The sequence below is a fragment of the Vitis riparia genome, chromosome 12 (genome assembly GCF_004353265.1).
Source record: "Vitis riparia cultivar Riparia Gloire de Montpellier isolate 1030 chromosome 12, EGFV_Vit.rip_1.0, whole genome shotgun sequence".
In the NCBI taxonomy this organism is placed as follows: Eukaryota; Viridiplantae; Streptophyta; class Magnoliopsida; order Vitales; family Vitaceae; genus Vitis; species Vitis riparia.
In genome coordinates, this window is record NC_048442.1 from 9,047,475 (window position 1) to 9,068,500 (window position 21,026).

The window sequence follows — 21,026 nt, forward strand, 5'->3', positions numbered from 1 at the left end:
ATATTAAAAATATTTTATATATGGATAAAGATGTAAACTTGTAAATAAAGTAGTGTAAATTTGACATAATATCAATTTACATTATTTCGAGATAGACTTAATTAACTTAATTATATAAATTAATATATTAATATGGATTAAACAAATAAATTATTTATTAGATTTGTGAAAACGAAATTGACTTGGATCGAAAACTGTAATAAATTAGGGTTATTTGTCGGGGAGAGGCATAGGATGCATTATTAGAAATCAGCGCATATGCGCCAGGATAGTCCAAGAACCGAACTCACGTTCAACACGGTTTGCTGGCAGCACAAGAAGCCCCCCATCTCTCTTTGCTCGACAGAGTCCGATCATTCCTTCTCCAAACGCTGCTTTTCGGTCGATCTCCGAGTTCAAGCATTCAAGGTACTCTTCCAATCTCTATTCCCAATTATTTCAATAGGCTGCTAGATTGTATTCAATCGTTTGGGTTCTGAGAAAATAATGAGAACGTGAAAGAAAAGTTTGAATCCTAATTTTTTAATCATCTAGGGCTCGCTCGAGGCAGTAATCAGAATACGTTCTTAATTTTGATTTTTGATTTGTTTTTCTTCATTTTGTTGGTAATCCGAACAGAGGGAGGGATTTCACTCTCAGTGCTTTATAAATTGGGAATGCTATTGCTGTGGGTTTTGAATTCTAGGGTTTCTCTTTGGACATCCGTGGAACTACTGCTAGTTTGGATTACAGATGACGCTGAAATTTTTGTTAGATTAACGGTCTTCATTAGTTGGGAATGTTTTCTTGTTTAAAAAGATTCAGTTTTGATACAGAGAAAGTATGAAAAAGGTATTAAATTTTTGAATTGTAATTTTTTCTCCAACGATGGTTCGGAAATACAGAAAAATGCCACCTAAAATTGACACTGCTGAGGGGCTTTTTCTTTTCGTTCTTTTCTTTTTTCTTTTTCAAAATAACCTAGGAATGAAAATGTTCGTTTCCTTCATTTGTGCATTTTTTTTGGAAACCAAACAGAGAGCTAGGTTTCTCTTGGAATGCTTTTAACCTGTCAATGCTATTGTTGAAAATTTTGTACTCTAGGAATTCATTCTGGATTACATGGAAAATGCCAAATGATCAATGGAGCATCATTTCCCTCATCATGCTAAAACCGTTTTTAGTTTATATGGCTGAATTCCTGTGAAAATAACCAAGGAGAATTTCTCACCTAGATGAGGAGATATTAGAATAATTGACTAATTCTGGAAAGGAATTTGAGAGAGAGAGAGGAATTTGCAGAAAGTGTCATTTGGATTGACAAATATAATTGGTTCAGCCACTGATTTGAAAATCCATTATTTGTAAAGTGGAATGGTTTGCAAAGGCAATCCTTTTTCATAATTTCTTATGCATTTAGCTTATAAAAAGGGAAGAAATTCTTGGGCAGTTTCTATAATTAATCTTACATGAGTGTATATTATCCTTTTTTGATGGAGAAAATTTCATCTTACCTGTTCTTTTATTCTAAGAATTTCAGGCCTCTTTCTTTCAGCTGTAGTGAGGCCTATATTGGACTCCTTTGAAACATCCAAGCAAGTTCATCAACCAGCCCTAAGTCATGTAAGTATCAAATTTTGCAAAATGTTCATCTTGGTAATTAATTAATTTTGCCTTGGTGTTGAATTGTTATATATTTTAACCTATTTTTAGAGTCTGAGCACATCTTCATTTTTCAGATAATAGGTAATATGGAAAGTATGTGAGGTTTGAAATCTCTCTTAAATCACACTATTTCACTGGCATCTGGCTAAGTATGAAGAGAACATTTTAATGCCATCAATGAATATACCTGGAGATGAATATCTTATCATCTATATATGGTATTATTATTTTTTTTTCTAGTTGGATGGATTTGTTGGCAATAGAGTGTCTATGTTTTGTTATGTTTTATCCTTTCATCCTTTGGTTTAACTATTTAATGGGGCAGATTTTGAGTCTTAACAATTTTAAAGTGCAAAATAAGTAAAGTGGATTTTATACCTTGGGTCACTCTTTTGGTGGCCCTTTTTATCTTATTTACCTTTTTATGAAGTGAATTTAATTTTATCAGCTATAACTGATAAATAATAAAAAGGTGAATTTATTATGGTCTTTAAAGTGAGGTTATTATGGTTGTTATAGTTAAATGATAAATAAATGAGATATGAGAAAATGAGTGATATAATTAGGGTACTTTAGAAAGAAAAAGTCTACAAACTCTTTGTACTTTTATGCACAATTTAGATATGGATATAGATTTCATATTCATTATTGTGAGTATTAGAAATGGGATCATACATAAAAAAAAATGTTATGCTTATGTAAACTAAAATGATTTTTATCATGATTTTGATTTCTCTCTTCAATATGATGTTGCGATTTTCTTCCATTCCTATTTTATTTATATGTACCAAACATACTCTTAAGGAAAAAAGCCGATAAAATTAGTATGTAAACTAAAATGATTTTTATCATGATTTTGATTTCTCTTTTGAATATGATATTGCGATTTTCTTTTGTTCTCATTTTATTTATATGTACCAAACATACTAAGGAAAAAAAATCTGAATACAAATTATATTTCTTAAAAATCCTCAAAAATAGGTATGGTAGGAGGTTTTGAAATTAAGAAAAAACCATCCATTATTATTCACATGGGAAAATTAAAAATGTAATAATGATTAACTTATAATCATATTTTTCTCTTTTAACATTAATATATACATCTCTTGATTCCGATAAGAAAAAAAAAATATTAATCATATTTTTTAAACTCAATATGATCTATCTTAAGTTTTTGAAATATTGTAGGAACCTCTCAAGTATGGCAGCATTAGCCGATCTGGTACATCAATACATGTTCCTATTCCCATTCCAATCTTGTCTAACTTTGCTAACTCCCCCTTCTCAACCCGTATCTTGTTCGTTCTGGAAACACTTCTTCCTATTCCTTCTTTTCCCGAATCTTGTTTAACAGAAGAAATAGAAGCTCTAGAAGGAATACCAAAACCTAGTTCACTTGTTGAGTCTCTTTGCATCCATGGTTGAATGGTTAGAGCGCCCAACCTATACCAACCTAATAAAGGGGCAAATTTGTAGGTTCGATTCCTGCTGTTTTTATTTATTTATCTTTTATGTAGTATTGTTCAAAATCTTCAAGATTTAATCCTAAATATTATTCTAGTGCAAAATCTCTTAATCACCTTTTCTTCAAAATCTTTTAAATATGGTTTTGAATTATTTCATCCTCTTCAAAATACCCACTAGACCACCAGTTGTTCTTATTCACATATCAAATTCTAATTCTAGATATTAGCATTCCACAAAATGTTTTCATATTCACCTCTTCTTTCCAAACATAATTTTAAATACAATTTTTAATTTCCAAAATATCTATCATTTTCTTTATTATTTCACTTATTAATTATTATTTCCAAATATTGATATTATACAAAAACCTCTTCACATTCACTTTAAGTATAATTTTTTTAATTATTTTATTAATTTTAAAATAATTATTAGTACCTAAATTAAGAAGGTTTGATTTATTGGCAAGCATGACTAAATAATTAAATTTATTTGATTATTGTGGCTGATAAAAAATGGGTGAAATGCATCTACTTTGTAATTTCATGTATTATCGTGAATTTAATTATAATGTCAAACACACTTTTTTTCTTTTAATTTTTTAAAGTTATTTTCAAATTTGTTGTTGAGATCAAAATGTGATGATAGAAGATGACATATGGAAATTACATGGAAACATAATCGGTCTATTGTGTTATAACGTCATACTAATTCTTTTTCATTTTGGTACCTAATGTGTGACAGTATTACTAATCAATATTCGACATTATTTTGTACCAGCTTATTATTTTTTTTTTGTCTTTTTGATATTTACTAAAGAAATATTTGATTAAAAGGGTAAAACATATGGCCTTGTTGTGCGAAAATGACTTCCATTTTTTCAAAACAAGAAGAATAACATTTTTTTTAGATGAAAATAGTCTCCATCAAACTTTTTATACCCATTTCACATTAAAACACTTTTTATAAAGGTAATATCGGGGTATTTTGGTCTATTTGAGGTTATATTACAATTTTGAACACATGAAGGTTTGGTTTTCAAAGTGGGGAATGTTTTTACCCTTTGCACAAATATTTCTTCATTAAAAATATAGCCTACTCTTATCAAAGCGCACCTTGGAGCAAGTTAAATATTTTAATGAATAGAAATGAATACAAAGAGCACCTTAGCCCTAAGTCCAATTCTTCAGATCCATCAGACCCTACCTCTTCTATCCTCCAATCATTTCCCTTCTCAGGTTTGCTGGTGACACCGCACTGCCGCTTTCATGGTTCCAGTTTTTTTTTTAAGGTTCATCTCCTCTTTCCTTCCATTGCAATCGTTCAATGAACGTGGTTCCTTTTTGCATTTCCTTGGTTCCTTTGTGTCTTGGTCAAATTTATTCATCTGTGGGTGTTCTGTTGAGAACTATGATGTGTTTTGGTGATTTAAGAATGAAGAAGATTCATGAAGAATATATTTCCAAAATTTTGTGTTATTTCTTTTTTGGAGAATATTAATTGTTCTCTATTTGCTTGTGAACCTTTAAATTGGTGAGTTTTTGTTATGTATTTGCTCTATTGAGTTGTGATCATGTTGTTTGTGTATCAATCCCACAGAACAGAACACGGAGAGAGGCTTAAGCTTCGGAAGGCTGTGCCAGATCGATACAATAGCAAATTAAGATGGGGAATATATTTGTGAAGAAGCCTAAGATCACAGATGTGGACAGAGCAATTCTGTCTCTGAAGACCCAGAGACGAAAGCTTGCCCAATATCAGCAACAGGTCTCCCATTTTTCTGTCAAATTTTTATTCTTTAATTTCTGTTATTCAATTTTTTTAATACACCCCAACTGATGATAAGTAATGATAAGAATGCTTATTTGTGATTGGTTATGTTTGATTATTCACAGTCGAAACATGAGCTGGTTAAACCCATTTCTCATGCATTGTTTTTATTTTTTATTTTTTTTTTATCATATCATAATTGGTTTTCTTAATAATTAATGTCTGAGGACTTGCTTATCTGTTGTGTTGAGTCATTGGTGAGTATCTTCTTTTGGTTTTTACAAGTGGTTATCTACTGTTTATTTGGTTCTGGGCTGGCTTTCATTTATTTTGTTTTTTGTTATATTTTTGGGTGCTAGTTGATTAGGTAAATTATTCTGAAAATATAATTATTGTTTTGTGAATTCTCTCTTTATACCTTTTCTCTTTTGGAAATAGATAAGGCATCTAAAGAGTATGTGCTTTGAGAATTTGCCTTGGTGTTAAATATGGAAGTTAGTTCTTTGACATGGGTTTCAAACTATCAGTTTAAATACTGAACTAAACGCCTCGTTGATCCCAACAACATTGGGCTGCCATATGCCTCATATAGAACTAGACATTGTATTGATGCATTCTTTTTTCTCTCTTCAATTGGTGCAACCTCTGCCTGCTCATGTATGCACCTATTTGTTATTTTATTTTTTATTTGGTGCTGAACTATTTGGAACTTCTAAAAGATTTAACCTTGTGGTTAATAACTAAATTTCTAACTTGTTTAAGGAATTGGCATGGTGATAATGTAATTTGGAATATAATGTTAACTTCATGTCTTGTAATTCATGTGATAGTTACCCTTTGTCATCTGATATTTTTCCAGCTTGATGCTGTCATTGAAGCTGAAAAACAAGCTGCAAGGGACCTGATTCGTGAAAAGAAAAAGGACAGGGCCTTGCTAGCATTGAAAAAGAAGAAGGCACAAGAGGAATTGCTCAAGCAAGTTGATGCTTGGGTCATTAATGTTGAACAACAAGTAAGCACCGCTATTATGAAATAATCTTTTGTTCTATGTTCTTCAAATTCTCCACATTGATGGACTAGTGGATGGTTTATTTTTACTTGTTGGTACTTTCCTGTAAGCACGCTTTATAGTTCCAAAAGACACTTCCATTTACATTTTCAATTTAGTTGGCAGATATTGAACTAGCAAGCAAGCAGAAGGCTGTGTTTGATAGTTTGAAGGCAGGAAATAATGCAATTAAAGCAATACAAAGTGAAATCAACTTGGAGGATGTTCAGAAACTGATGGATGATTCAGCTGAAGCAAAAGCTTATCAAGATGTGAGTTCGACTAATGATTATTTCCCCTTGAAGCTCTTTGATGTTATGACTGGATTTAGTCATGCTTTTTTTGTTTTTATTGCATGCTTGAATGATTTTATATCTACCAAAAGATTAAAAAAAAGAAGATATAAAAAAATTGATATAACTTCTTGTTTGGGGTAAGGTAAAGGATTTGTTTTGGTTCTTGTAAGAAACGGTGCAGATCCATTATGTGCAAGGACTGTTTTGGCTTTAATTGACCTTGCATCTTGGCTCCTCCCCCTCCCCTCATTACTCTTTCGCACCCATCCCTCCCCCCCTACCCCTCTTTTTCATTTATTGCTTATAGAAAAGGCAATGCCCATGTAAACAAGAGGTATGCATGAAGAAAAACAGACATGACATGTAAAATAGAAGTCATTTACCAGGTCAACCACGGGGGAAGCCCCTTTATGCTTGATTAAGGGATTTTATAAGATTCTAGCAAAAGTCTTGGTTAATAGAGTAAAAAAAGGAGTGGAAAAATTGGTTTCAGAATATTATCATGCCTTTGTTGAAGATAGATAAATTTTGGATGCTGTGTTTATTGCTAATGAAGCCATTGACTCAAGGTTGAAGAGTACTGACAATGAGGTCATTTGCAAGATGGATATTGTGAAGGCGTATGACCATGTCAATTGGGACTTCCTGATTTCGGTGTTGATTAAAATAGGTTTAGGCGATAGGTGGGTTTGGCAGATAAATGGTGTATAACTATTGCTAGATTTTCAGTTCTAGTCATCGGATCATCGTTTGAGTGTTTTTTAGAGCTCTAGGATGTGTAAGGCTGGGGATCCCCTTTCTACCTACTTAGTCATGTTGGCTGTGGAAGCTCTTAGCTGAATTTTGAGTAGGGCTAGGGAAGGGGGCTTTATTTCGAGTTTCAAGGTGGGTGGAAGAAGAAGGGAGGGGATGGAAGTGTTTCATATTTTGTTTGTTAATGACACTGTAATTCTTTGTGACGTCAATCAAGAACACTTGGAGCATTTAAGTTGGTCTTTCATGTGGTTTGAGATGATATCCAACTTAAAGATAAATATGGAGAAAAGCAAGCTAATTCCAATTAGAGAAGTTGCAGATGTAGAGGGCTTAGCTTCTTGCTGGGTTATAGGGTGGGGAAGGACCCATTACTTACTTAAGTCTCCCCCTTGAGGAGCTCCTCATAAATTGACCAAGGCATGGGGTTTGATGGAAGAGAAATTTCAAAAGAAGCTTGCTATGTGAAGAGACGATACCTCTCAAAAGGAGGTAGATTTACTTTGACTAAAAGCACATTGTTAGGCCTCCAAATGTATTTCTTGTCTCTCTTCACCATTCTGAGAAGGGTAAATTTAAGACTAGAAAATATTTATAGAGGCTTCCTTTGTGGTGGTGGTGGGCTTGAGAAGAGGCCTCATTTGGCAAATTGGTCCATTGGTTGTTTGGACAAGAAGTATGGGTATTAGAAAACTTTCCTCTTAACAAGGGCCTATGTGGCAAGTGGAATTGGAGATTTGTAATTGACAATTAGTCCTTATAGAACCAAGTTATAGTAGGAAAGTTTGGAGAATAGGTAGGGAATGGTGTTCAAGAGAAGTGTGGAATGGTTATGGAGTGGGGTGCGGAAGGCTATTAGAAATGAGTTTTGGGAAGACATATGGTTTGGTTAAATGACTTTGGAAGAGGCTTTCCCAATGCTGTTTTCTGTAACTGTCTCCATAGAAGAATGGGTAGCAATGGTGTGGGAGGTGGATGGAAGGGAGGCCGATGGAGTTCCTGCATTTTAAGACAACTCCATGATTGGGAACTTGGAGGAGTGGAGCTTTTTAAGGAATTTGCACATGACCTTAATTAGAGGCAATGAGGAGGATAGGATGAGTTGGAAGGAAACCAAAAGTGGCATCTCCTCTGTCAAATCTCTCTTAAGTTTCTTAGCTAGAGGAGTTAGAGGACCTTTTCCTATTAACATAGTTTGGAATCATTGGGTGCCAATGAAAGTAGGTTTTTTTTTTTGCATGGGAAGCCATTTGGGGAAAGATTCTGAAGATTGATCAACTCAACAGGAGGGTTGGAGCATGCTGAATAGATACTACATGTGTCAAGGTGATGATGAATCAAATGATCACTCTCCTCCAGTGTGCAAAAGCAAGATTGTTGTAGCAGCTAGTTTTTTCTTTGTTTCATGTCTCATGGGTTATTTGCTCCCTGTTAGAGAGGATCTTTAAAGCTTGCATGGTTCTTTTGTGGGGAAGAAACGGAGGAAAGCTTGGAAGGCCACTCCTTTGTACTTGTTTTGGACTCTTTGGAAGGAAAGAAATAGAAGGTTGTTTGAAAATACTGTGCAGTTGGATCAAACAACTAAAATATTCCTTTATGACTATTTTGTTTGGAATGGGTTTCATCAATCAATATTTATGATAGGTTTTGTCAATTGACTAAACTTGAAGTAAGGGGAGGGAGGTTTTTTTTTTGTTTTTTTCTCTTTCCTTGTTGACTAGCGTTTAGGCACATATTGTATACATCAAGTGTACTTTGGTGCCCCCTTTCTAAGGCACTATTAATATATTCTTTTTTATTGCCTATATAATATTATATGTATATTCCAAATGATTAGCAAGTTAGATTTTCCCATACCCTTTAGGGACTCAACCATATCCTATTTCTGATCATGGTCTGTTTAAATGAGTTCCGGCTTCATTTTTTGGTTTTGGAATATGTATCTTCTTGATTCTGTCTTTAAAGATTCTGTGAGTGAATGGTGGAGGGAATTCTCATGTTGAAGGTTGGAGATCATAAGTTCATGCAGATGCTGCAGCCTATTAAAATTAAACTGAAGTTTTGAAATAAAGTTACTTTTGGGGATAAGGAAAGTAGAACTCTAGTGAATGGCAGGCTACTTATCAAATGATCTTATAGCTCTTAGAGCCTCTAAGAAAGTGGAAAGAGAAGCTCTATTATGAAAGGAGGTGTTTTTGGGGCTAAAATCAGTAGTTAAATGGGTTTAGGGGGTTAGAATTTCAAGCTTTTTGATGGTAAAAGGGGAAAAAAAGGCTAATAAAATCCTTGATGTATAAGAATAGGTGATGTTACCATGATCTTATTTCCAAGATCTTGATTTTTTTTTTTTTTTTTCAGTTGAATTTACAAGAGGCTCCATGGACACTTGGAGGTTGAGGGTTTGGCCTGGTCTCTCCTCTTCAAGGAGAGTGTGTTGGTTGTAGTGCCCTTTATCTAGATAATTTAGAAAAACAGCGTTTGTGAAGGATAAGGTAAATTGGCCTCTAGAAGGTTGAGGGTTTGGGCTGGTCTTTCATCTCCAAGGAGAGTATTAGTTGGGTGGGCCGCCCTTTGAAAAAGAAATTAGAAAAACAGCATTTGACAAGAGCAAGAAAAAGCATCAAATCCAGAATTTATTTTTGTATTTTAAGCATTTTACTGGGAATTTTGGATTACTACAAGGGAGAATATGTTGAGAGTTTTCTTGAAGTTCTATAATAGTGGGGGTGTTCATAAGAACACCAATCCCACCTTTATGGTCTTTGTTACTTAGAAACTCTTTGCCGATTTCTAATTTCAGGCCCATAGGTTTGGTGACCAGTCCCTACAAAATAATTGCCAGGTTCTATAGCAGGTAGTATATTTACTATCCTTTTGGTGGTCTAGCTTAGATGAATTCCAAAATATTTGTAGAGAGGTGGAGGACTAGAATCACTATGGGTGCTATATGCCTTTTTTCCCATCTTTGGTATGAAGTACTTTTGCTTTCTCAAGTACTACTTTGAGAGTTTGAGTGTGATCTTGTTAAATTGGAGCTTTGCTTGTTCTACTTGTAGGAGAATTGTGGAGGTTAGCATAGAGTGGTAATCTCTTCCCATGGGTTTCCTGAAGCTTGATTTTAATGGATGCTTGTTTGGTTAGGGATTGGTTGTGTTTGCAAGGATCATTGTGGAGAGGGATTAGAGCCTTTTCCAAACTTGGTGGGGTGCAGTTGGCCATAGAGGTAGAGATCCTATCCTTTTAGAATGCTTGCATCAAACAAGTTCTTTGGGCCTTAATAATCTCTTTGGAGGATGGAGATTTGACCATTGTTAGATCATGGGTGTTAGAAAAGGAGCGAGTCCATGGAAGTTTGATGATTGGGTGAGCAAAATCATCAATGTTGTTAGGAGTATTTTTATTTTTTTGATAAGTATCAATGTTGTTAGAATATTAGGTTACTATTTTGCATGAATTCCTTGTTTGACTAACTAGATGGTGGATTAGTTGGGTAAGCAAGGTGTGCAATGGTTAAACCCTATTTAGGAGAGCTCCTTAAATGCTTAAAGTAGAATTTGAAGGTCAAAGACAACCTTCTTAAGAGCATTAGGATGGAACTCTCAAACATGGGTCCCACATCTTTAACATGATTTCTTCATGTTTTAGAAAAGCAAAGGGACTCATACTTGACCCATGTTTGAGAGAATGAGCCACCTTACAATGAAGAAGAATAAGTTAGCTGATTCCTCTGCATGCTGTTATTGAATGAAGCTTCTCCAAAAAAAAAATAAAAAAATAAAAATAAAAATAAAAAGGAAAAAAAGAAAAAGAAAAGAAAGGGAATCCCTTTCCCAATTGTAAAATTTCCTGAAAACTAGTTTTTTATTCTTCCCAAAATTTTCTTTACAAAGACAAATTGGCAGTAGATCCTTTTAATATGAAGGTTAAACCTTTATATTTTATATAATGGTTTGTCACCTTATTGTCCAAGTGCATGTTTTTCTTTACTTTGAAAAATTGAGTCACTTTAGTCTTGTTGCATACTCATCATCTGGGACATTCATAGAAATGAGGTAGGATGGGAGCATTGAGCATCCTTTTAGAAGGTAGAGGGCAAGAAAAGAGTTGCTTCAAAGGGTTCTGATGTTCTTGGAAGTGGTAAGGACAAAGATGTAGGCATAGAATCAAGCTTTTCATTTCAACTATTTAGATTTGTCCACTATTTTAACTTTTTAGATAATTTCTTTTTTTTTTAATTCATGTATTTAATCGTGTTCTATTTGATCTGCAAGTATGTGGAATATGAGAAGATTCTATATGTTAACAGATAGGTTCCCAATAAAGTAGAGATAATTTGTATATGAATGTGGCTTCCCTCAGTCCTTGAAATGGGGCTAGTGGCTTTTCGTGTTATCAAAAAATAAAAAAAAATGTAGAAAATTTCATTGCCTTCTTTTGTTTTGTTATTTTCATTAAGATTGACTAGTTCTTTCTTTTCTATTTCTGCGTCTTCTCTATGGCTTTGTATTATAATCCCAGTGTCAATTTAGTGTGGGAGTGTGGTCAGCTTTTACTGTTCAACTTCTTTCTTCACTGCACCTTTCTCTCTACTTGCATTGTTCTTCCCCTTTTTAATTTCTAAAAAGATTCTCCTGTCTTTATAATGGATTTGAAGGAAATTAATGCAATCTTGGGCGAGAAGTTATCAGCAGAAGATGAAGAGGAAATTTTAGCAGAATTGGAAAATCTGGAAACACAGGTGTGCATCTTTTCTATTTAAACAATTAGCTTATAAGATTTATTGTTTCTGTTGGTAGCAAATATCGTGGTATCTTTCCCAGTGTTTTATCTATGTTACTAATAATATATCCTGCTGACTTCCCCCGTTGTTTAATTCTAAATCGTCAATGTTAATGCTCATTTGGTTTGTATTGAACTAGCTGTAGTTTCAATTATTATTTGGCATGCAGTAAGGTACATTATTTTGTTTGTTTAATAGGTTTCAGAAATTTGATTTTGAAGCGAGGAATATCTGTTTTAGTCGTAAATTTTTCTTATCAAATTGAGCAATTCCCTTTTATTTGTCTAGATCACCCTCCAAGATCTACCGGCAGTTCCTGCAGCAGTGCCGCCTCCAGAAGAAAATGAGAAATTGGACCTTCCTGATGTACCCACCAAAGCACCAGTTGCTCCCCAGGCGGTTGCTGATGAGGCTGAAGATGCTTCAACTGGAGTTTCCACAAGGAGAAAAGGTCTCTCTCTCCTTCCCTTACCCCCTCATTCCCTATCTTTTTCTGAGCCTGTTCTTTTCTAAAATTGCTTGACAAATTTTTTATCTCACAGTTATGGAAGAACCATTGCCTGCATGATTGGGCAGAGTATTGGGCCTGGTTACATACACAAATGCGTATGAAAATGACATGATATTGCTATATCCGGGAGCTGTTTGTGATCCAAATTGGACCATCTTCTGGTAGGGATGTGCTTTACAGATTTTTGTGTGTACAGATTGGTTCTGATGTTCTGCAATCACTGATATTCCAATATCCGATATCGTATGTACAGATTTGGTCACATAAGCTTATGCGATTGTGTACATTTGCTTCAGTTTCTGAGATCACCAACAGATTTGCTCTTTATGTAATGGTCTTGCATAATAAGTTACTATCCCAAATGAAAGATGGATCCTGTCATACAGTTTATTTATTTACTTCTTGTGTTGTTATTGAAAGCTGGACTAATGGGAACTTTGGGTGTTCATTTAAGTTTGGTTAAAAAAAACCGAAATAAAGTTAAGTTCTCAGTCATAATGATAATTTGAACTATTATTGTGTTAACAAGTCTAATAAGTAAAAATTATGTTAATAAGTTATTTATCGACAATTCATATAAAATTAATTCAACTCATTTATTAAATTAATTAAACATATTGTGTCATATTTTGTGTAATAAACTAATCCTTTCTGAGTAAGGTGAATCTGATATGATTATTTAATGGGTTGTATCCAACTTGAGTCAATTTTCAGTATTTCTTGCTTCAACATGATACAAAACCGATACAACATTGACTCATTGGCACCTTAGGATTCCTTAGGCTTAACTGAACCATCAGTTGCTTTTTTAGAGATGAAGTTGAGATCTAAACGATGCTCATAAGTAGAGAATGATCCTTGTTTGCCTACTTTGGGAAAAGCTTCTTGCACTAGATAATAATTATTTAGGCTGATGACTACATGGGAGCAGTAGGAAAGCCTAATTGTGCAAAGGTGAACAATCCTTAGAACAATAGCAAACGACCTATTTATAGCCATGCTTCTTCCACTTAACCGGAATGGGCGTTAGTTACAAACTTGTAATCTAATAGGAAAAAATATATTTCCATACTCATAATTTTTTAACCAAATATGCATCTCACATGGCATTCTTCTAAATATTCATAAAGCTATAACTCACTACACCATTTCAAGAATCCCATCTTGTTTCAAATATTCAATGTATACGTAGTTGACAAAATTCTTGTTTTGCATTATTAATGATACAAGGAATAAAAATTAAATTGCATAAAAATCAATGCTTTAAAAATTGGAGTGATTATTAAAACAGAAAAGTTACCGATTTATGATTCAATGGTCGAATTGGTGGTTGAATTACAATTGAATCAATAATTTCATAAATATATAATTTATATTTTATTAAAATTTAAAATAATTTTTTTAAAGTTTTAAAATATATATACAATTAAAAATCAATAATATTTATTTCTTTATCTTTTATATAAATGTATTAATATTTTAAATTTTATTAAATAAAATATGTATACTTTTTAAATATGAAAATGTTTAAAAATGAAAGAAAAATCATATTATGTAATCATATATATATATATATATATATATATATATATATATATATATATATATATATATATATTATTTTTTGAAATAATATATGTAATTTATTTGTTTTTTGTTTTGTGTTGTTTTTTTTTTTTTAACACTTACTTTTCTTGAACCTATGGTCTGTGGTTCAATCTTGAACCTATGGTCTGTGGTTCAAGTACAAACAATCTAAACCCAATTCTTAGAATTAGAGGAACTCTTTTTGGACAAAATGATAAAGGAATGCCCGGAAACCATCTACAAAAGCTTTGCATGAGAATCCACAAACAAATGGTCCTTCTACAAAAACATAAAAAAAAAAAAAAAGAGTTATGAAGGGAGTGAGCTTTGAATCATTGAAGAACTAGACCGGAAAGACCACCGATTGAGAGTTGAACAGGTAATAGACCGGAAAGACCATCGATCGAGAGTTGGACCAATAGGTATAGTCCAATTTTCAAAATATTGATAAAAAGTAAATTTGTATAAAATATTCAATAGGGGTAAGGTGATTTGTTAAATTATGATTAGGTAATTAATGCCGGATGGGTGAAATTAAAAAATTACATCACTCTATTTCAGTTACTTTAGCACCATTAGAAATAATATATATGTTTGATTTACATTATTGGCTTTGGCAAACATGCAGTAAAATAAAAGCATTACGAGAAAACATGCCGTAAAACAGAAGTCTTATGGGAAAATTGAAATGATAAGGTACCCTATAAGAAACAAAAGGCAATAATTACGCTTTTTAGGTGTCAAGAAATGTATCAATGACACTTTCGAAAGTTTTACGGTTTTTTTTTCTTAATGTAAACATAACTTAATTTAACTTAAATATAAATAAAATTTAATGATATTAAATATCAAATTGTATGTTTCTATTAATGTTTATTTTTTTTATTAATATTTTAATGATGTTATGCACTAGATAAATCAATTTTCTTATTTTATATAATTGCAATAATTTGAAAAAATAGTGGTTTAATATATTTTTCACATTCTAAAATACCAAAATTTGTTACATTGCTATTTATATAATTAAAAACTAATAATTCAAAAGAAAAATTATAATTTTAACATATTTCCTGAGATCGCAAAATAAAAAAAAATTATAATAAAAAAATTTATAATGACTAATTAGGTAATAAGTTAGAAAATTAGTAATTAAGTTGTAATTAGGTTTTTCATTTATGTTTGGTTGTTGAGAAAATGTTAGAATTTTTTTAGACTAAATCCTCTTTTCATTACACACAATTGTTTTTTTTTTTTTTTTTTTTTTTTTCTTTTTGCCTCTAATATTTAGTATTTATATTTTCTCAATAACAACCCCAACTCCAAACTCACAAACACAGAAGAACAAAACATAGAAACCATGCATCATAGTTGACAATTCCTACAATGGATCAACTATTGATTATTTTTGTTGATATCACTATTGCATGATATTATTTTAAACAAACCTAATATTAGCATATTTAATATGTGGATTAGTTTGTTTCTTCTGCCAAGTCCATTAACACTTGGACCTATTAACAAATTTAACTACAATCATATACCCAATATTAGGAAGTGTTTTTGAAAGCAGTTTTGAAAAACAGTTTTTAAGAATAATTTTTAAGAATAGTTGGTGTTTTGAAAAACAAAATTGCGTTTAAAAACTGAATTTAAAAAAATTAATAAACATGTTTGGTTGAATTGATAAAAATAATTTTATAGAATAAATGAAAAAAAAAATTTATTTTGAAACTCTTTTTCAAATTGAATGTTTTCTTGGACTGACATTGTAAATATAAATAAATTTTAAATTTACACTTCATTAAACTAAAAATATTATATTCATTTTTTAAATTACTTGCATAATTTTATTTTATTTTTATAATAATTTGTTTACACTTCAATTGTTAGTTAGCCTAAAATGCAAATCATGATAGCAAAAAGAACAACTCATTCAATTAAAAATAATACATGAAAGGTATGTGAAAGAAAAGAAAAGTCTTCTTCAAGCTAGTTTCTGCATATCATCAATCTCACCATATGACACACCCAATACAAGGATCAAGGTGCCCATTTCTTAATCCTTTTTTAGTATTCCAACGAGTCTTTTTCCCCTTCCTATCTTTGGATTGGCATTGTAAATGCATTTTTTTTTCTTATGCTTCCAAATCACATTGAAGTTGGGTTTTTGGGTACAATAACTTCCTCCAAATCCCTAGCCCATAAAATTAGTAGATTAAGGAGACAACCCTTTACCATTTTTTTTTCGATATTGTTTATCACACACAAATGGGAGGCAAATTCCATGTGAAAGGTTCCAAATTTGCTCTTACTCTGCTCTCAAATCCAATGAATTAGAGGTTTGATTTTAGAGGGTTCTTACCCGTAATCAGATGTAACAACATCAAGTTGATAAGGAGAGACACAAGAACATAGAGAATACCCTTTTAAATGTACAAAAAAATAACCCTTTTTTTTTCTTCTAAATAGTGCAAAAAGCATGTAAAGATACCTTCAAATTGTTATTAGAAAATAAGATTTTGAAAATAAGGAAAACACAGAGAACATGAATACCATTCCTTATCAAATATGTTTTAGTGTTTTTTTTTTTGGTTCTAAAAAACAGAAGCAGTTCCTAAAAGCATTTCCCAAATAGGCCTAAGTTACATTCGATATTACATTTTGTTATTCAAATTCAACACTATATATAATCATTCTAATATACATAAATGTAACAAAGAAAAAAAAATAAAAAATCCCACGTCACGACAAATTAGTCACTAGTTGTAAAGGAGAAGGCACGTTCATGCCACGTAACTTGTGCCTTATTTTAGGCTCAATGCTAATTATTCAGAACAAATCACTACTTCAAGCTTAAAATCGAGTTGCCCTTGTCATCGTACTAAAAGTTTAGTTATGAACCTAAAAACATTATTGACTATAAAATTAGAGTAATGCTATATGTTTAGGAATTTTTTGGCAGTATTTTTTATTTTATTTTGAAATATTTTCTTGAACGTTGTGTTGACTATAATTGGCATCTATCTTGTGGAGTCTTAGGTGGTGTTTATTTATTACTTAATTATAAATAGAACTTTAATATTTAATAGTGTTAAATATTATGTTATTTATTTTTATAGTATTTTATTTTTATTAAGTATTAAAAAGTAAAAAATCAATATATTATTTTTCTATTTAGAAAAAGTTGCATATTTTGACTTTTTCTATTTAGTAAAAAGTTTATAATAAGTAATGAAAAAGTAGAAAAACAATCAACCTAAATTCTGAAAACAAATTGCTTTCAGTAAAAAGCAAAAAAAAAAAAACAAACACTACCTTAATTAAATTCTTTCTGTTGTAAAACAAGGACAAATACAATACGAATCAAAGTAGTAAAGATGAAATATATCTTACTTTGATATATAATAGGGAAGAAGAAATCAGAGAGGAGAGTTGAGAAAGTTGAGAGAATGAAAAACAGAGAGAATGAGAGAAGGAGAATTTCTTTCTTTTTTCGGGATGTATATTACAGGAGACGGGAAGCCCTTTTATAGGCTTTCCAAATGGCTTCCATTAATATCCCCATTAATGAATATTAATGAAACTCATAAATAACATTAATGGTTTCCATTAATAAGTATTAATGGAAATCATAAATAATACTTAATTAACATTAATGTGGTGGCATTCATTACTACAATTATAACACTCCCCCTTGAATGTCCACCACATTGAAAGAATATGCCTCATTAAAACCTTGCTAGTAAAAAACCCTACAGGAAAAACCTAGCGAAGGAAAAAGACTACAACATTCTTTTCTTGGTATATTAGGACTGCCTTGTTAAAAACCTTGCCAGTAAAACCTAGTAGGGTAAAACCTGGACGAAGGAAAAAAGAGTACAGTACACTAACACCCTTTACAAGCATACTCCCCCTCATGTCGATATGCTTGAGTTAACGCATTCTAATCATGTGTATTAACTTCTTGAATGTTGAGGTTGACAATGATTTTGTGAATAAATATGCTAGATTATCACTAAAGCGTATTTGTTGCACATCAATTTCACCACTCTTCTAGAGTTCATGTGTATAAAAGAATTTTGGTGAAATGTGTTTAGTTCTATCTCCTTTAATATAACCCCCTGTTATTTGTGCAATGCATGCAACATTATCTTCAAATAATATTGTCGGGTCACCTTTGATAGAGGAGAGAGTCCACATGATTCCCGAATATGTTGGATCATAGATCTTAGCCATATACATTCGCGACTTGGTTCATGAATTGCTAGTATTTCTGAATGATTTGATGATGTAGCCACCATTGTTTGTTTGACAAATCTCCATGAAATAGCAGTACCATTGCAATTAAACACATACCCTGTTTGTGACCTACCTTTTTGTAGATCTGAAAGATATCCTGCATCTGCATATCCAAGCAATTGTTGCTTTGATTCCCTTGAGTAAAATAAATCCATATCAGTAGTTCCGTGAAGATAACGCAATATATGTTTAATACCATTCCAATGTCTTCGAGTTGGAGCGGAACTGTATCTTGCTAATAAATTGAAAGAAAAAGCAATGTTTGGACGTGTACAATTGGCAAGATACATAAGTGCACCAATAACATTAAGATATGGTACTTCAGGACCAAGTAACCTTCATTTTTTTCGCAAGGACAAAATGGGTCCTTTTTCACATCAAGTGATCAGACAACTATTGGAGAACTTAAAGGATACGCTTTATCCGTATAAAAACGCTTCAAAACTTTCTTAATGTATGTTGATTGGTGTACTAAAACATCATTTGAAAAATGCTCGATCTGCAGGCCGAGACAAAATTTTGTTTTTCTAAGATCTTTCATCTCAAATTCCTTTTTCAAGTAATTTGTTGTTCTTGTGAGCTTTTCAGGAGTTCCAACAAGATTTAAGTCATCAACATACACTGCAATAATTGCAAATCTGGTTTCTGATTTCTTAATGAAGATGCATGGGCATATAGGGTTATTCACATACCCTTCTTTTAGCAAGTATTCACTAAGGCGATTGTATCACATGCGTCCAGATTGCTTTAATCCATACAAGGATCGTTGTAACTTGATTGAGTACATGCTACGAGGCTTTGTACTATTTGCTTCAAACAATTTAAATCCTTAAGGGATTTTCATGTATATATCATTATCTATGGATTCGTATAAATATGCTGTAATAACATCCATGAGATGCATATCCAGTCCTTCTGAGACTGCTAAACTAATTAAGAAACGAAATGTGATTGCGTCTATGACGGGAGAATATGTTTCCTCGTAGTCAATACCAGGTCTCTACGAGAAACTTTGTGCTACTAATCACGCTTTATATCTTATGATCTCATTATTTTCATTGCGCTTTCGTACAAATACCCATTTGTAACCAACAGGTTTTACATCTTCAAGTGTTTGGACCGCAGGTCCAAAAACTTCTCATTTTGTTAATGAGTTTAACTCTGCTTGTATAGCTTCTTTCCATTTTGGCCAATCATTTCTATGTCGACATTCTTCCACATTTCGTGGTTCGGGATCTTCATCATTTCTTATGACTTCAAAGGCCACTTGGAAAGCAAAAATATTGTTAATAACAATATTATTTCGATCCCATTTTTCTCCCGTGTGTACATAACTTACTGAGATCTCACAATTTTCAGGTACCTATGCCTCTTTAGGGGCTTCTTGTTCAATATGTGCCTCTTCGGGGGCTTCTTGTTCAATATGTGTCTCTTTAGGGGCTTTTTGCATTATTTGTGCCTCTTCTAGGGCTATAGATTTATCAATTTTAAACTGATCAGTCATTTTGATGGCCTCTTCTAGAGTGTCAAGTTTTTCTTGGGTTCTCCTCTTCCGGGGAGTTACATCCTTTGAGCCGACAGGTCTACCACGCTTCAGGCATATCTTAGATTCATTTGTTAACTGTCCTACAGGGACATCAATCCGTGCTGGAGTATTTGCAGCTGGGATATGTGACTGTCACTTTCTTTGTATCAATGAATGCATCTGGTGATTGATTTGCGAGATTTTGCAAATGAATGATCATTTGAACTTCTAGTTCACCTTGATTTGTACGAGGATCAAGATGGGTCATAGTAGATGCCTTCCAACTAATTTCTCGTCGTTCTTCAAGAATCGACTTTTCTCCCTTGATGACAGGAAAACACTCTCATTAAAATGACAATTCGCAAAGCGGGCTGTAAAAACATCGCCTGTCAAAGGATCAAGATATCTTATGATAGATGGAGAATCAAAACCTACATAAATCCCAAGTCTTCGTTGGGGACCCATTTTAGTGCGTTGTGTAGGTGCAATTGGTACATATACTGCACAACCAAAGATTCGTAAGTGAGAGATATTTGGTTGTTTTCCAAGCACAAGTTGTGAAGGGGAGTATTCATGGTAAGTTGTAGGTCGTATACGGACTAAAGCTGCAGCATGCATAATAGCATGTCCCCAGGTGGAAGTAGGTAATTTGGTTTTCATTAGTAATGGTCGAGTTATTAATTGGAGGCGTTTGATGAAGGATTCTGTTAAACCATTTGGGTATGAGTATGAGCAACAGGATGCTCAATCCCTACTGACATGCAATAGTCAATGGATGTTTGAGAAGTAAATTTGCCAGCATTATCAAGATGTATTGTCTTAATTGGATAATCTGGAAATTGTGCTCGTAATCTGATTATTTGTGCAAGGAGTCTAGCAAAGGCAACGTTACGTGTAGAAAGGAGACAAACATGTGACCACCTAGTAGAAGCATCTATTAAGATCATAAAATAACGGAATAGTCCACATGGTGGATGGATAGGCCCACATATGTCCCCATGTATTCTTTCTAAAAAGACTGGTGACTTATGTATGACTTTAGTAAAAGATGGTCTGATTATCAATTTACCTTGTGAGCAGGCAGCACATAAGTATTCATTCGGCGAAAGAATCTTCTGGTTCTTTAGTGGATGCCCATGTGAGTGTTCGATTATTCGACGTATCATTGAAGACCCTGGGTGACCTAGCCTGTCATGCCAAAGGACAAAAACTTTTGGGTCATTGACCTTCTAGTTTAGGACAACATATGATTCAATAGGCTTTATAGTTGTATGATACAACCTAGAGGAGAAAGCCAGGAGTTTTTCCATTATAAGCTTCTGGCTAGTTATAATGGAAGTAATGTAAAG

At 32.7% G+C, this 21,026-nt stretch overlaps 1 protein-coding gene across 5 annotated transcripts; it reads left to right on the top strand.

Annotated features, from left to right (window-relative positions):
- The first annotated feature begins 244 nt into the window (after positions 1-244).
- LOC117927202 (vacuolar protein sorting-associated protein 20 homolog 2) lies at positions 245-12,685 on the top strand. 5 transcript variants are annotated; one of them, XM_034846644.1, is made up of 8 exons: positions 246-408; positions 1,512-1,602; positions 4,708-4,875; positions 5,738-5,890; positions 6,046-6,198; positions 11,630-11,713; positions 12,044-12,206; positions 12,298-12,685. In XM_034846644.1, the coding sequence occupies exons 3-8, from the start codon at positions 4,774-4,776 to the stop codon at positions 12,321-12,323; spliced, it is 681 nt and encodes a 226-aa protein (XP_034702535.1). In that variant the 5' UTR covers positions 246-408; positions 1,512-1,602; positions 4,708-4,773; the 3' UTR covers positions 12,324-12,685. The 5 variants fall into 5 exon arrangements, with proteins under 5 accessions (XP_034702537.1, XP_034702535.1, XP_034702533.1 ...); XM_034846642.1 differs by having other exon boundaries at positions 1,520-1,602; XM_034846641.1 differs by having other exon boundaries at positions 1,535-1,602.
- Positions 12,686-21,026: the final 8,341 nt, after the last annotated feature.

Coding starts and splice junctions, on each gene's coding strand:
- LOC117927202 (XM_034846646.1), top strand. CDS start 4,774: ATGGGGAATATATTTGTGAAGAAGCCTAAGATCACAGATGTGGACAGA. Junction 5,891..6,045: donor TCATTAATGTTGAACAACAA/GTAAGCACCGCT, acceptor TTTTCAATTTAG/TTGGCAGATATTGAACTAGC. Junction 11,714..12,043: donor TGGAAAATCTGGAAACACAG/GTGTGCATCTTT, acceptor TTATTTGTCTAG/ATCACCCTCCAAGATCTACC.